This window comes from Aquarana catesbeiana, linkage group LG07 (assembly GCF_042186555.1).
Source record: "Aquarana catesbeiana isolate 2022-GZ linkage group LG07, ASM4218655v1, whole genome shotgun sequence".
In the NCBI taxonomy this organism is placed as follows: Eukaryota; Metazoa; Chordata; class Amphibia; order Anura; family Ranidae; genus Aquarana; species Aquarana catesbeiana.
The window spans coordinates 218,343,865-218,360,527 of NC_133330.1; the positions used below are offsets into that span (position 1 = coordinate 218,343,865).

The window sequence follows — 16,663 nt, forward strand, 5'->3', positions numbered from 1 at the left end:
TGGAAAAAAAAAAAAAGGGCCAAGGACTTCTTTTCACTGTGTTTTTTGCGGGTAGTGCAGCCCATTAAAATGGGCTGACCTACTCACAACGTGTGTACCTAATGCACATGCACAGATATGAACCCATTCTTATATTCGCATTCCCAGTCCCCACTACACATCAGAATCCCCTCCCTCTTGACGAGTGTCCTCAGGTCCCCCTTTACATCACCCGCTTCCAAGGTAATGTTCTCACACTTCCTTCACATCAACCCCCTGACAGTACTGTCCTCTGCCCCTATTTACATTATCCCCCAACATTACTGTCCCACATTCCCCCCACACATTACAGTCCTCAGCCTCCCCATATTACTATACTCAGCTCCCTTCACATTACTGTCCTCATTGCCCCCGCATTACATTTCTCAGCCCTCCCACATCAGTCCTCAGCCTTCCCCAATTTAATGTCCTCAGCCCCCCCCCCCCCACACACACACACACATTATAGTCCTCCACTTTATTGTCCTCAGCTCCCTCCACATTACAATCATCAGTCGCCCCACCCTCCCCCTCACACACACACACATTACAGTCCTCAGCCCCCCACTTTATTGTCCTCAGTCCCCCCCTCCCTCCACACATTACAGTCCTCAGTCCCCCCACTTTAATGCCCTCAGCTTCCTCCACATTACAATAATCAGTCCCCCACTTTAATGTCCTCAGCCCCCCCCCCCGCCACACACATTACAGTCCTCAGTCCCCCACTGTAATGTCCTCAGCTCCCTCCACATTACAATCATAAGTCCCCCCCACATTACAGTCCTCAGCCCCCCCACCACATCACAGTCCTTAGCCCTCTGCAACTCCCCTTCAATGTCCTCAGCCCCCCCCCCCATATTACTGTCCTCAGCACACACACTCCTCAGCTCCTATTCAGCTTTTCATACTAGTATCCTCACTCCCTGCAACATCGCCATTACACAGATTTGAAGGAGGCACTAGCATCCTAGCAGCCAATCCCCTGCTTGTCAACCTCTGGCAGCTCCACCCTCCATCCAAAACTGTCTCATCTCCTGCTATCAGCTCTGTGAGGATTACAGAGTGACGGCAAGGGGGAAGGCTGCTAAATGGCGGTACTGCAGCGGTCCAAATGGGAATGCATTGCGGTCCGAATTTGGCCCCCGGTCCACCATTTAGTGATGCCCCGGTTATGGCCTTCTGCTGCTGTAACCCACCCAGTTCAAGGTTTGAAGTACTGTGCATTGGGCAGTGCCCTTTTGCAGTTCACTATTAGGAAAAGTGTTTTTTCTCAGCAGTTTTAGGCTGTATTCACACAGGCAGCCAGGGGCAGATAGCAAGCTGCGTTTTTGATGCAGCAACACTTTATGCTATGGCTGCATACAAACTGGCTGATTATGTGCAGGCTGCACATGATCAGCCAGTTTGTATGCAGCCATAGCATACATAGCACAGTGCAGCCAGTTTGTGTGCGGCCAAAACTCAGCAAAAATGCAGAGGCTCTATTCTTATGAAATTGCTCAGATGACCACACCCTTCACCACTTGTGTTAATAAAGTGTTTTTGAACACATAACTACCACTCACTGTATGTTTCCCACTATGGCAGGTGAACACCCCCACCAATTTTCAGGTAACAATATAAGTAATTATACATGCCAAGCTCCATTATGCTATGATGAACAGTAGAGGAGTCCACAAACAATTGCAAGCAAATTTGAAGAAATAAAAATCATTTTTAGAATATATACATGGTTAGAAGAAAATCTGAAGGCTTTATTACAGAAAGGGAACAGAACAACGTAGTTAAACTGTAACAAAACAGTCCTGATCACTTTAGAAGGAACATTATACAAAATACATTATTCCTTGTAGGTGTTCAGCCAGAATTCTGGTAATACTAGCCAATGTCTGACTTTACAAACATACTGTATAGTTATAACCTAAATATATCCCAAATTATTGAAGAATATTGTAAAACTGAATAACTTAATATACCATTATGTTCTCAGGTTTGTAAATTTCAGGGATAACCCATTAGAGCTTCAGATCACTCTACCACCCAGTGATGAAGAAGAGGAGGATGAGAGAGAACTGTTTGGCCTACAGTTCATGCATGCCTATATTCAGGAGATCTTAAAATGCAACAACTCAGGTATTTGTCCCACAATGGCCTTCAGTCTGTCATTTAAAATCTTCCTTTTGTATTTGCGGCCTCACAGAGATAATGCTATTTACTATTAGAAAATTTCTATTTACAGCTGAACTTCAGGCAAATGTTTAAATACACAAATATAATTTTTACAAGAAGCCAAAGCATTTGCATTTATGTCCGTTCAGTCCTAAGATTTAAAGCAATTGTTTGACTTAAGTTTTAAAAAGGCTTACCTGCAAATAATAATGTTTAGGCCTCATTCGGCCAGCTTATATTACCACATGAGGACACAGCCACATGTCCCATGTGATGGGCATGCAGGGAAGGGTGAATTGCCCCAAACACACACTGTGTGCATTAGGGATCACTCACCCATCTCTGCACATCTGACACATTAGGATGAATGTTCATACAGCCACTACGTCCCTATAGAGTAATATAGGCTGTCTGTACGCTGCCTGCATAAACACGGCACTTATTCACATGGTACACTCCACAGTGTGAATGAGGACTTGTACTTCCTCTCCCACACTGATGATCTCGGCAGTCTTCAAGTGCTACACTGGCTTTTTTTTTTTTAATCAGATACACTGTGTGCTGAGGGTTCTCTATAATGCCCCTTACATCACTCTTGTGCCTTGTTATAGCCGTAGAGTACAGAGAGGAACCAGGCTTCTGACACTCTCATACTACAGATTTTTCAGAAAGAGTAGCGAAAACAGAAAATTGTATCACACTTACTGTAATTTTCTTTTCCTGGAGCCTATCCATGGTAGCATAGGTATGCTGCCATGGAGGCACCAGGAAAGACTGGTGGTGCAAGGGTAAGCATTAATCCTTTTTTTTTTTTTTTTTTTTGCAGGAAGCTTTTAACACTTTTAAGCCTAGCAACTGAGCCACTTAAGGAATATAGTGGTATCACCTCCTTGCCCTCAGCCTGCTCATTGGATATTAAAATAACAGCAGTAGTTGGCTGATTCCACCACTCTGCTCATTCTGCTTTCTCCTCCTGTTAGCTTGTGCATGTCAGCACATGTGCATGCAGCAACCTTCACCCTGTCTGAGTGCTGCACATTACCTCAGGTACTTACACTGAAGGGCATGTTTAAAAGGCAGCGAATGTGACTTTCAAACATTTACTGGAAAATGAATCAATCATTGACATTTAAAAACACATGCAACGGGAAGATTCACCTGCAGTGAAAGTTTGTTGGGTTCACAAACTTTCACTGCTTTAGGCCCCTTTCATACTAGCAGACCAATCGGGTCGCCTGCCAGTTTTTCAGGCAGTCCTGATTGGACCCTGCAGTCGGGTGTCAACGTTCATGTGAAGGTTGACAACCGCCGACATCTGATGCGCTAAAAACAGATGAATGGGGATCGTTCCCCATCCGTCTGGTGGATCGGATGGCAGGTGGGTGTAAACGGACAATCGGTCCGTTTACATCCTGCTCAGAGTGGACAGATTCCCCCGCTGAGCAGGCAGACTCCAACAGAGCCGACGCTGTGTAAAGGTGGTCTTATAAATACACCCCTAACTGTATTAAAATAAATAAATGGATTGACTTATTAATGAATGCAGAGCTGCATCAATTTGTGTCTTTCAAATTTGGAGTTCACCTTTAAAGAGAACCGGTCAGCTTTTTAACTTTAAATTGTCCTACCCAAGTATAAGCTATACTTTGGGTTAAGCCCTACCCACATAGCTCCTGTGATATCACTGGCTGCATGTACAGTGAATATCTCCTAAATGGTACATGTTTAGGAGATGTTTACACTATCTATAGGTAAGGCTTACCTAAAGGAAAAAGTCAGAGACGATAGTTTACTTCCACTTTAACTAACTAGAATTTGCAGAATGTAGTTAGCTATGGCACTCCCATATTTCCTTGGTACAAGTTCATTAATGGTGCACTTGTGATCAGAGATGTTTAGGGGGGGGGGGGGATTTGGGGCATCTTGTAATGTCTGCACACCTGTATCTTTTTCTTCAGATTTTCTGGACAGCCCAGATTATCCAGTAACAATCATCACTTTTCTTCCAGGTAGTTAGGTAGGTAATTTTTTATCTCTGCTCAGGATTTTCTTTGACCTCTGCACCATGGGCAGTCTCTATTCTCCCATTTGGGTACAGTATTTCCATAAGTTAGGATTCTGATATCAGTTCTAAGGGGACTTTGTTTCTAGATTTTATTGTCTGGCATAAAATTTATGTTTTTTATACAGTAATTGGCACAGTTTTAGTGTTCAAATCTGTATATATATGCTTTTTTATCAGTCTCTAGTCTTTTGCCCCTAGTAGCCTGTCTTGCCCCCGATTTGCTTGTTTTAGCTCTGTGTCATGTCCTTTCCTTGGACTCCATCTGCCATAGTTAACTGCCATCTTTAGTGGGTCTTGGTTGGTGTGTAACATCACATACGTGTTGATCAAATTGAACTGACCCAAATGTATAATATCTTTCTTGCATGGTGGATTGGGAAACTGCATATCTTTCCAAAGGTTGCCATAAGGCCTTTTCCCACTGATGGTTCTCTATCTACCTCTGCAGCTACTACCTTTTCCCCATTCTGTACAATAAAAGTTTTTCTTTTCTGGACCCTGAAATAAGTCACATTTTAGACTTTTTACGACTGTGTTACAACTTCATCATAGCGTAGATATAATGGCATACATGCAGATACAGGAAAAGAATGGAAATCAAACCTAACTATGCTTGTTTTTTAAGCCATTATGAAGTTAGCCCTAAATACATAAATGCAGTAATACCTCCTCCAGGCAGATTAAAGCACATTAGGCCAGAAGTGTGGCTTTACCATGGGCATCACACACTAAGGTCTCCTTGCATCTATAGCCATGGTAGTAAGATAGACATCTGCAGTTATACAACTATTATGTAGTAGATGTGGCAATCGTATTAAGAATTAGGTCAGTGAAAATTATTTATTTTTTTACTTTCTTTCTGAAAATGCTAGTTGCCTGGCTTTCACTGTATATTACTTTGACATGCAGGTAACTGATCTGGCACAAAAATGCACACAGTGACCTCTGGCTTTTTAGGTAACTTTTCAGAGTTCAGCAGTTTCTGCTTCCATTTTTGTCTCCTGCCTTCAAATAGACTCTTGTCACCTGACTTCATATTGCAATTTGATCACTTCATTGTAAAATATTTGCATTGTGTTTAATATTGCTTCCTCTCTCTTGAAAAAGTATTTTGTATTTCCAGAGTTAACAAGAATCTGACACTCCTGGGTTTTGTTGGATGGTTTCCTTTTATGTCTGCCTGCTGATGCTCCCCCATCCCTGGCTACTGTGCCATCAGGCTTGGTCAGCTCCCATCAGACCCTTGGGAGATGTCACCTGACAGCACAGAGGCTGCATTCAGGAGTGTGCTTTAACATAGGCAGCAACTATAGTTTTTCTGTATTGGCTGATGCAGAATGCTTACTGTCAATCCCATTTAGAAGTGTGCTACCGGGCAGGGCCTCTGTGCTGTCTGTGAACATCTCACAAGGCTGTGTTTGGAGCTCCAGACAGTGGCATCTATAAGTGTTGCATTCCAGTCATTACAACACCACCTGTAAATCTGTGACTATGTCATACATTACCTAAAAAGTTTAGAATACAATGCAGGTCTTTTACAATAAAAAGCCAAAATAGGGACATGAAATGTGTCCACAGGACCTAGTAATATTTGCTTTAGAGGAGCTTAGGTTAACAGTGTTATGTATTTCAGACACTACAATGGATTCTTCAATAAAGACTTCAAAGCTGGATTAGTAGCAGGAACTTTGATTGTGTATATGCTCAGGATCCTGGAATTCCTCAAAGGGCTTTCATCTACTTAGCAGAAAGAAAATTTTCATTGCTAAGAGAAAAAATTGGACTTTTTTTTTTCTACATCCTGGATGATGTGCTGGCAATAATAACAAGGTAAAAATTTGTGAACAGTCTACAGTTATTTAAAAGTTTTTGCTTTACAATCAAGGTACTGCTATCAACAGGACATTCTCTAACGACACTTCAGGCTCTGTGTAATATTCAAGACTAGCAGTGTAGCCCATACTGTTCAAGTAATCTAGACGTCCGTGATCTATGAGCAGTTTGCAAAGACGTCCTAAATTTTCTCTCTCCTCAACAGTCAAAGCCAGCCTGGAAAACAGAAAAAAAAGACAGGACTTTTGTACAGTCATATGTGCATATTGCATTTTTTCTTGAAAAAAAAATGATAAAAAGATAATAATCATACATAAGGGTTAACATACCCTTGTACTCCCTCTAAACTGCAGTCTGTGTATTTCAGGTCTAGGTCATGCTCTTCTGTCTCCTCGGGTTCTCTTTTCTCATTCTCGATTAAAATCTGCCCTGCTGTCCTGGAACCACAGGTTGCCCAGCTTGACATGCGCTGAAAAACTCCAAATTCCCTCTGTCCTAGTCCTAGCTTCTGAAAGAAATCTCTGCCCACATACTGGTGCCAGTCACAACGGTGGTGACAACAAAGGGCAATAACAATCCCTTTGACTGGACAAGTGTTTATTGCTTTGTCTTCTGCGTTGTCTTCAAGTTCTCCAGGATCCACCTTGAGGCACTTATACTGTGGTTCCTTCACTAGATTAGAGTAATTTTGCACAAGGCAGCGAAGACCCAAATCTACAAATTAACAAATGAGTAGAGGTTTAGAAGCAGAACAAAATGTTCTCACTAAAAAAACACTACAGGAATCAATAATTGTCACGGTAAGAATAGTCCTGTTTTGTATTATCAAGAAGAGATATATACATACACACACACACACAGTATATAAATAAATAGTACCAAAGGGCCAGACCATAATACATTCTGCTACAGATACACTTAAAGGACATGCTGTCATTTTAAGAAGGCAAAAAGCTGCTAACATATTAAGTACAGGCGCTCGAATCACTGTATGGGAGTGCAGTCTTGCAAGATTTGAATTGATCAGCTTTTCCAAGGAGGCAGTGGTAAGGCATAGTGATGTCCATGGTGCTTTCAGGAAGCAGCCAGAAGCCAGGTTTTGAGGTTACTTTTTTCTTTTATATAATTTTTTTTAAATTTGCGGTGCTCCCAGAAAATGCAAGGTGCACTTTAAGTACATTGGAACAAATATCCATCGTTAGTGGACTTATGACCTACATTTAAAGATTTTTTTTTAATAGCTATTGCATATTTTTAAAGAATCTTGGTATTTGTTTTTAACGTTTTCCTTTTAAATTTTATTTGCAACTTTGTGTGCACTTCATATTTTTGTCATGCTGTTATTGATATAATTTACCCTCTGAATAAATTGGGTTTATGTCATTTGTTTTTCTAGTGCAGTGGATTTTTCCTTTTAAATTAATTTATTATTTCTTCATTTTCTGGGAGAAGTAATGTCAAATGTGCAGCTGCATGCTTCTTGTTATGTCTTCTTCATTTTATATTGAAATTTCCCTTTCAATAACATTCACCTCAACTTTGTGTGGGCTTTTTTTTTGCGCTGGCACACATCATGATCATTTGGAACTACAAAATACAAAAATTGCCTTAGGGAGGTTTGCCAAGTATGTAGCTCTAGACTTTAAAGCAGATTTGACTTTAAACCTGCACTTTTTTTCTTCCTCTTATGCATACTTTTTTCCAGCAATCTCATGGGCAGTGAAGTGATGGCCTGGGGTCCTTCCTTTTCTGCCCCAGTTCTAAATACTGAAAATAACAGCACCGATTGTCCTGTGGGCGTGTGTAGTGTCTCACACTGGGATTGGGGGGTGTAATTATTATTAATATACAGGATTTATATAACGCCAACAGTTTGCGCAGTGCGTTAAAAAATTTAGGCAGACATTACAGTTACAATACAATTTGGTACGAAATGAATGTTCTTAACAGCCTGGGCTCATAGAAAGTGTACTGAATTCCACCTGTAAGACAGCGGTGGAGGAGGACACTGGGCAGTGCTGGGGTTTGGGGAGGGTAAGTAGCATCTTGGAATCATTTTTTTGTTATAGGTTGCAGGGGGAGAAAAATAAAGTGGAGATCTGCTGGAGACTGTACCAACAGTCCTTACGAAGCCATTAAGAAAAAAAGTGTATAAAATGTTGGATCAGTAGTCTCACAATGTTGATAGGTATTGTTGTATGAGGATTTGAACTGGCTCTTCCCATAGCAGAACAAGGCAGGTTTGCTGAACAAGGGGTTAGTGATCTGTTAGGGCTTAGCTATGTTAAAGTGATAATAACCCCCCCCCCCCCCCCTACATATACCGACTAAAGAGAGTAACCTCAGCTGATACACAGTGATTAAGCATATCCACCTACATAAGCTGTACCTGTTGATCTGCATCCCTCTCTCCTCTACAGCCTTCTAAAGTACACAGATCAAAGGGTATTTCCCAGCTTCCAGATGTCAGGAGGTGAGGATCTGGTGCCACACACTCACAGCACAAACCAGAGAGCCGAGTTTAATCTGTGACCTGAGTGGAGGGAATGGACACACCCCCTCTACACAGTTTTAAAGGGAAACATGCACAGCTAAGGCTGTCAATCACCTGCTGTGTGCTGGAGGGGGGTGCGGACTGTCTCCAAGGTTTGCCTTCTGTCCTGAAAAAAATGTCATTAGTGACTCATGCAGCTAGTAGTGAAAGGATATAGCAGCCAAAAACCACACTTAAGCCTAATACACACTACAACCACTGGGTTGAACGAAAAAAAACTGACAGCTCAGATTGGAGCTGCTGTACTAACAATCCAATGTTAGTATGGTGATCTCACCTGCTGAGCTATTGTGTTCTGACAGGGGGACAGCCCTACACCAGAACAGTCCGGTAAGCGCTCTCAGCCATTGGCTGCCGGTTTTCCAGCATGCTCGTCCAACAAAAGCCGGCCAAACGGTTATTGGACTCGCTGCCATACACACAGGCCGAATGTCGGACGTTTCTTATTGAATCGACTGAGATCGTCCGGCATTCAGCCCGTGTGTACTAGGTTTAAGTGTTATAGACAATCTGTCAACAGGGGACAGGTGGGTGATTCGTAGCTCCGCTTCCTCCATCCAGAGATCCTGTGTCATTCATATATGCTGTAGTATGGCTTCTATGAATAGCACAGTGGGGCGGAAAAGGGGGGACCTAGTCAAGTTCTCTTGATGACTTCCTGTCAGTCCCTCAGTTGTATCAACCACCACTGCACCGGAAGATTATAGCAGCGGGAAGAGGGTTAGGAAAGAAACAAATTTCTCCTAAACCAAGAAGAATCAGCACAAGGGACACATCATACTAAATGTAAGTTATGATGTATAGTAAAATAATCACATTTCTGCTTTTCAGCCTGAAATGAAGACAGACACCGTTTTTGTACTATCCAGATGTATTTATTAGTGCAACTTATAACACCATGTCAGAAAAAATAAAAATAAGAATTCAAAAATAGAATCACAGAGTTGGAAAAAGCATCACCCCCTTATATCAGTATTTTGTTGGACCACATTTTTGCTTAATTAAAGCCTTTAGTCTGTTGGGATATTTCCCTACTAACTGTGCACATCTAAACTTTGCAATATTTGTGCACTCTTCTTTGCAGAACCGCTCAGTTCAGTTAAATTTGATGCTGACTGTTTGTGGACTGCAGTCTTCACCTTTTTCTCCTTCAACCAATGTGTGATCATTTTTGCTGTGTGCTTTGGGTCATCGTCATGTTGGAAGGTAAACCTTCTTCCCATTGACAACTTTCTGGAAGAGGGCAGCAGATTTTCTGCAAGAATTTGATGGTATTTTGCCCCCTCCATTTTTCTACTATCCCGACGAGTGCTCCAGTCCCTGCTGCAGAGAAACCCCCCCATAACAGGATATTCCCACGTTCTGTACTGTAGGAATGGTGTTATTTGGGTGGTCACCATCAAATTTAGCTAAACTTGCGCAGTTCTGCAAAGAAGAGTGGGCAAATATTGCAAAGTCTAGATGTACAAAGTTAATTTTTTATAAGTTGTTATAAGTTGCACTAATAATAGCAGCTGGATAATACAAAAACTGTGTGTCTTATTTCAGGCTGCAAAGCAACAAAAATGTGATTATTGTAAAGGGGAATGATTTGTTTTCTATTCCCACTGTGCATCATAACTTACATTTAGTATGTTGTGTCCCTTGTTCTGATTCTTCTTGGTTTAGGAGAAATTTTCTATACTAACTGTATGTCTCTTGTGCTGATCTTCATGCTTGTAATTTAGGCTAAACTTAGAAGAATTAGGGTTTTTTTTTAATTTTTAAAAAATTTTTTTAGTGTTAAGCAAAGTTGTTGGAATGAAGATTAAAGCTGAGTTCACATATATACATGAATTGGATGCGGGTTTCCTCCACATCCAATTTGCACGATAGGAGAGTGTGACGGACTCTCAATGAAGCCACTTCACACAGTTCCGGGGTGGCCATGGTCCACATTTTGAAAGGGTCCTGTGCGTCTTCTGGTCCGATTCAGGTGTGAATTCAGGCAAAAATTGAGCCGCAGCATGTGAGAATGGAGCCTAAGGCCCCTTTTACGCCAGCGGACCAATCGGGTCCACCTGTCCATTTTTCTCATGGACCTGATCAGACCACCGATTGTTCTCTATGGGGTGGGGTGTCTATGGGGTGTCCATGCCTGCTCAGCGGGGATCAGCAGAGAGTGGGCAGATCCGCTTGGACGAATTCTGCCCCGTGTGAAAGGGGCCTAAATGTTAAGTGCTCATTAGGTTGTCAGAGTGAAGGTTAGGTGTTAAGTACTCATTTAAAGGAATAGGTTAAGTGAAGGGTTTCAGGCAGAGAGAGTGCTGTAGTATTAGGGTCGCTTTGCTATACTTTTTTTTTTTTTAATAACCTACATATTGCTAAAATACATTAAGTGTATGTAAAATCATGCTGCAACTTTAATTTTTTAGCAAGGGAAAATATAGTTAAAGAGAAACTGCAGTCTGCTCACATAATTTGTAATAAAAACATCTTTGCCATTCTGAAGCTTCCCTCCAACCACTTTGCATATTATTTTATATCTACTGTGATTCTGTATTTGCCAAATATGCTGCAGAAATCTTCCTCCACTAAGTCGGGCTGCAACCATTTGAACTGTGGGCAGCTGAAGCTGCTGCCTGTTCACTTCCTGGATTTACACAGACACATGTCTCCAGCTCTCACTGGCCCTCTTAGGACTCATCCCCCCTGCCTTCCTGCTTATGACTCATCTCCCCTGTCTTCCTGGCAAACTCTCACCAGAGTTAGAGAGAGCTGTGCATGATGACATAAGCCTAGGCTTTTTTACCAGACAAGAAACAGGAAGTGGGCTGTATAAGGTATTTACTGGCAGAAAAAAAATGTTTTACTATCCAAAGTTAAAACCACAAGTGCAGAAGATTTAAAGTGGATGTAAACCCACTACCATCAATTGCAAGATATTAACATAGTTAATATCTATAATGATATACATGCCTCCTGCTTGTATCGTTTTGTTTTATTACTCACCCCCTCAGCTGTAATTTGCCCCGCAATATCGAATTAGTGGGCGTTTCACATTCCCGGCGCTCGGTGGGTGGAGTCGTGACATCAGAGGACTCCTCCGCCCACCGATACACTCCCCTGGCTAGCCAGCATTGCGAGGACGAGCCTCATGCCAGGGAAGACTGAAATGCATGTGCAGGAGTGACAGGGCGTGTTCTGTGAAGAAGCAGAGCGCGCTCATGTTACTCCTGCGCATGTGCAGAAGAAAGCTTACTCCTCTGTCCCCCTCTGTGTCTTCCACATCCCCTGCTGTCTTCCACCTCCTCCGCTCGTTCCCCGCAGCCGGCTTCCTCTACAATCCTCTCCTATACCGCGGGCTGCGAGGGGGGGCGCGGGGGAATCTGTTAGAATGGAGAGCGGAGAAAGGGGCCGGTATATCAATTAGCCGAGTGTTCTCGGCTTTCTTTTCTGAATGGGACACAGGGCGTTTGTTACCGATCGCTCTGTGTCCTGTGATAACTGAGCAGAGTAACCTGTGTGTTACTATGCTCAGTTTATGAATGGAGAAGAGCCTCTGTCTTCCCTCCATTCATCTTCAGTGCAGAGAAAAGGACTGGGGAATCTTTATCCTCTGTCCGTTTCTCTGTCTCAAATGGGAGATGTCAGGGGTCTCGGTTTAGACCCCTGACATGTCACCAAAGCCCCCAACAGGGCTGAAATAAAAAATACTGGTATATAAAGATATAAAAATAAAATTGTTAAAAAGAAAAAAAAAAAAAACTGACACCACATTATAAATAGATAATTGTGCTAATATTAACCTACTAATATTGCACAGGGTACCACCAAATATGTGAATAACTGTGAGCATATATTGAACCATACAAAATAAATACAATTAATAATTTCCTTCTGTGTAATGATAGCAATAGAGCAAACTTTTGCCACAGGTAAAGAATATCACATTCCACTGTGTGCAAACCAAATTACCGTATTTATCGGCGTATAACACGCACTTTTTTCCCCTTAAAATCAGGGGAAAATCGTGGGTGCGTGTTATAGGTCGATCCCCCGCCAATTTTGTTTGATCGGAGCGATCACAGCAATCGCCGCCGACATACACAGCCGTGTGTAGATTCAAATATGTCGCAGAGACTGCAGGGACTCGGCGGAGCCGAGATACACATAGCCGAGTGTTCTCAGCTATTCTCGGCGCCGCTCACAGTCACGCCCAGTCCCACCATTGGACCTGTGTTATGTCCATCATAGGGCAGGACTGGGCGTGACTGTGAGTTGTGCCGAGAATAGCCGAGAACACTCGGCTATGTGTATCTTGGCTCCGCAGAGTCCCTGCAGTCTCGGCGCAATATTTGAATCTACACACGGCTGTGTATATCGGCGCGATCGCGGCGATCACACAAAGCTGCACTGGGGTAAAGCTGCACTGGGGTAAAGCTGCACTGGGGCAAGGCTGCACTGGGGCACGGCTGCACTGGGGCAAGACTGCACTGACAAGGCTGCAATGGACACTGAAAAGGCTGCAGATGGACACCGATAAGGCTGCATTGATGGGCATTTTAATGTAAGTTTTTTACTTAAACTTTACTCCTAAAAGTTTTTTTCCTTAAAATTCCCTCCTAAACTTGGGGTGCGTGTTATACGCCGGCACGTGTTATACGCCGATAAATACGGTATCTGCCAATAAAATCACATATGCGGGACTAGATAGATAGAGATATATATATAGATATATATCTATATATATATAGCTGTGTTCAGCAGCAAAAACAACCCCCCCCCCCGCCAGACCAGTGCAGTGTCTGCAGCCAGGGCTGAGATTATGCTGAGGTGTGGAACATCCAATCCTGGCAGAGCAGCAGAAGAAAGGAGTGGGGGAGGGAATTAAAAAATAATGCATGTCTCTTAGGCTAGTGCACGAGATATGTAAATCACCTGTCACTCACAGCAAGGGGGAGTATTTGAAAAAGTTTTTCTCTGTTTGTCAAGATTTATCTCACTGAACAATAAAAGAGGATTGCTCAGAGCTGGATTAACTCTTTGTGGCAAGACTGGGCTCAAATGATAGGAAATCTTATACTCTACATCAGGGATATGCAATTAGTGGACCTCCAGCTGTTGCAGAACTACAATTCCCATGAGGCATAGCAAGACTGACAGCCACAAGCATGACACCCAGAGGCAGAGGCATGATAGGACTTGTACTTTTGCAACAGCTGGAGGTCCGCTAATTGCATATCCCTGCTCCACATTATGACATAAAAAAAAAAAAAAAAACATTTTTCAGGTTTACATCCACTTTAGTAGATGGAAAGATGAAAATGACTGAAGGTCAACTTTAACAACCCGTCCTTAGAGCCACTGACCTGTGCCAGCTCCACAAAGATGTTTTCCAATTCCAATGACTGGCAGCTGTTTCTGGACAAGGCTGGGGACTCGATCTGAAAGGAAGCAATTCAATATATTTTTTTTATCTCATCTTTCCTCCTTCCCATCACATCCCTTTATACCTTGTTAATCTACTAACCTAAAGAAAGGTGCTGGATGTCAATATGTAGTCTCTCAAACGTGGAATTTTTCTGCTTCCCATCCACCTTGGGCCAAACATAGGTTACAGCTGGTTAACATGCCTTTCAATTTCACTCTAATCCAATATACTGTATATATGATTTAATAATATACTAATAGCATACACATTTATCATAAAGTGCCATAATATAAATTGGTACTAAAGATAAGAATTGGTTTTATTAAAAAGATGGTGTAAAAATTACCTTAAACCTCGTGGTGGCTCTCTCTACCAATAGGAAGTGGACATTTTCAACATTTTCTATGGCAATGTTTACCCAGTGGGATAACTTCCCTCGACCTGCTCCAAACTCCACAAAGCAGTGAGACTTGCCCAACAGACCCAACCTATCCAAATGACCCAAAATAGAAGCCTGAAAAAAGAGAATAGTCATGTGACTACACAAACTGTATAATTGGTACAAGAAGAGAAGTGATACCAACCATTAGGATTTTAATTCCATTTTTTCTGATATATTGGGTCACTAACTTTATGGATATGTTGTTTGAAAATGTTTGCACTACTACCCTAAAACTTTTGTCTATTACCCTCCCATTTTGGGGAGGTCAGGGGCTATCTTATGTTTTTGTAATTGTTATTTCTGAAAAATGTATAAACCTACTGAAATCAAAAGATTTTAATTCTAAAAGGTGTGCTGCAGACATCCCTTCTGCACTAGTAGTAACAAGGTGTTCCTACTGTTTACAATCTCAGATTTTACCTGCCGGGGAGCTCAGCATTAATACTTTACAGTTCAAATATAATAATGCCAAGTCAGCATCATTACATTATCAACACAAGGAATGGGGTCTACTACTTACCTTTTAGAAGTCTGAAAAAAGCACACACAGTATAAACCTATACCTCCCAACTTTTAAAGCTGAGAATGAGGGACACTTCAGGGGGATAGCAACCTGTGGTGTGCATATTGCTCTACGGCAAAAATTGGAGGTAGGTGAATTTTGAGGACCAGGGGGGAGACAATCTGGCACCCCCTGGGTCCCTCAACCACTACCCCTTTTAACTGCAGAGGCAGCGCCTACAGATGAACATATGCTGCGGCTGCAATGCTTTGCTTCGCAGGTACGGCATGAATTATACCTGTTGAACATGACCCATTTAAATGCAATCCACATGGTTCCAGCATGCTAGTGTGGGGTTGAAGGGTTAAAGCAGTCAGCGAGGAGGCAATACAACGCCTCCTCATCGCTTGTCAAATGCTCTCTGAAGAACGATCACTCTTCAGAGATCAAAGCACATGTGAACAAACGTTTAATTATTTATTTTAGCAATTACTGTTTTACATTTTTTTTTTACAGTCTTTACAATTTTACATTTTTAACAGCACTATTGGGGAACTAAAACAGCCTCTGATGCCTCACTTTTTTTTTATTTTTTATGATGCCTCACTTTTGAGACAGGGAAAGGAACTGAGGAAATTCCTCAATCCCTTTCTTTGCAGCCTTAGCTGCACTGGACAGTAAACGAATGGGAAGCTCTCTTTACAGAGCAGCTTTCTATTTATTCACAAACTGAAGCATAGTAAACAGTTTACCATGCTTTAGTTATGAATAAACACAGGAGCAATTGGTACCGATCAATCACTGTGTTTATTCATGGAAGGGACCCCGAACCCGCTCCTCCTGTGTTACTCAGCAGTTGCAGCTAGCAGGAGGAAGAGGAGGAAAGCCGCCAGCACTGCAGGGGGGAGGGGCAGCACACAGGGGGTCAGAGCAGTGGGGGGGGGGGGGGTTGTTTGGCACAACTGGAACCAAGCCCCCTGTGTGGCTCTCCCTGCACCAGCAGGCAGTGCTGCGGGGCACACTGGGGGGGGGGGGGGGGGGGCAGTAACCAGAGGGGAAGAGCACTGTATGCAGATACTGTAACTGATCCCCTGCAGCGGGATCAGAGCCGGATTAGCAGCAGGGGGATTGGCGGAACCCAGTACCAGAACTCATTCTGGCTCTGGGATTTAGCCTGGATCCACGAGTCACCGGGATTTCAATGAATTCTCAAGACGGTCCTACCCATTTTGGAAGGGTTGAGAGATATGTAAACCACATACAGATTCCGGGTCAGTTAGATTGGCAATACCTGTTGTTTGAGATGCTTGGAGGCAGTGTCTCCATTTGTTGGGTCATTCAATGCTTCTTGTAATGCAGAGTGACATAATTTTCTGTCTGGTAGTGGTGGATCCAGACCTGCCAGATAATAGTAACAAGACAAACTGCTGAACAAACCAGAAAGTGTGATGGTGGCTGTTTTGGCAATGTATAAGCCCCCCACTACTTATTTAAGTTACATTGTCTAACTTGTGTTGGTAATAACATGATTTTTCCTACAGCTTACCTGTAAAATCCTTTTTTTGGAGTACATCACAGGACACAGAGCAGCTATAGTAATTACTATTTTTTTGCCATTTAAACCATAGGCATCATTGATAAACTGGCAGATCCACTGCTAAATATAC

The 16,663-nt window shown here is 42.5% G+C and overlaps 2 protein-coding genes across 2 annotated transcripts in view; one reads left to right on the top strand and one right to left on the bottom strand.

Moving 5' to 3' along the window:
* The window catches only part of LRRC39 (leucine rich repeat containing 39), a 62,297-nt gene extending 60,057 nt beyond the window's left edge, over positions 1–2,240 (top strand). Inside the window, exon 8 of the mRNA XM_073592012.1 lies at positions 2,009–2,240. Coding sequence (XP_073448113.1) covers positions 2,009–2,240 — 232 coding nt within the window. The remainder of the gene's footprint in view (positions 1–2,008) is intronic.
* TRMT13 (tRNA methyltransferase 13 homolog) overlaps positions 1,752–16,663 on the bottom strand; it is a 59,766-nt gene continuing 44,854 nt past the window's right edge. Inside the window, exons 6-11 of the mRNA XM_073593057.1 lie at positions 16,288–16,394; positions 14,399–14,566; positions 14,152–14,218; positions 13,991–14,065; positions 6,415–6,799; positions 1,752–6,301 (exon numbers count right to left, since the gene is read on the bottom strand). Coding sequence (XP_073449158.1) covers positions 6,133–6,301; positions 6,415–6,799; positions 13,991–14,065; positions 14,152–14,218; positions 14,399–14,566; positions 16,288–16,394 — 971 coding nt within the window. The 3' untranslated portion in view covers positions 1,752–6,132. The remainder of the gene's footprint in view (positions 6,302–6,414; positions 6,800–13,990; positions 14,066–14,151; positions 14,219–14,398; positions 14,567–16,287; positions 16,395–16,663) is intronic.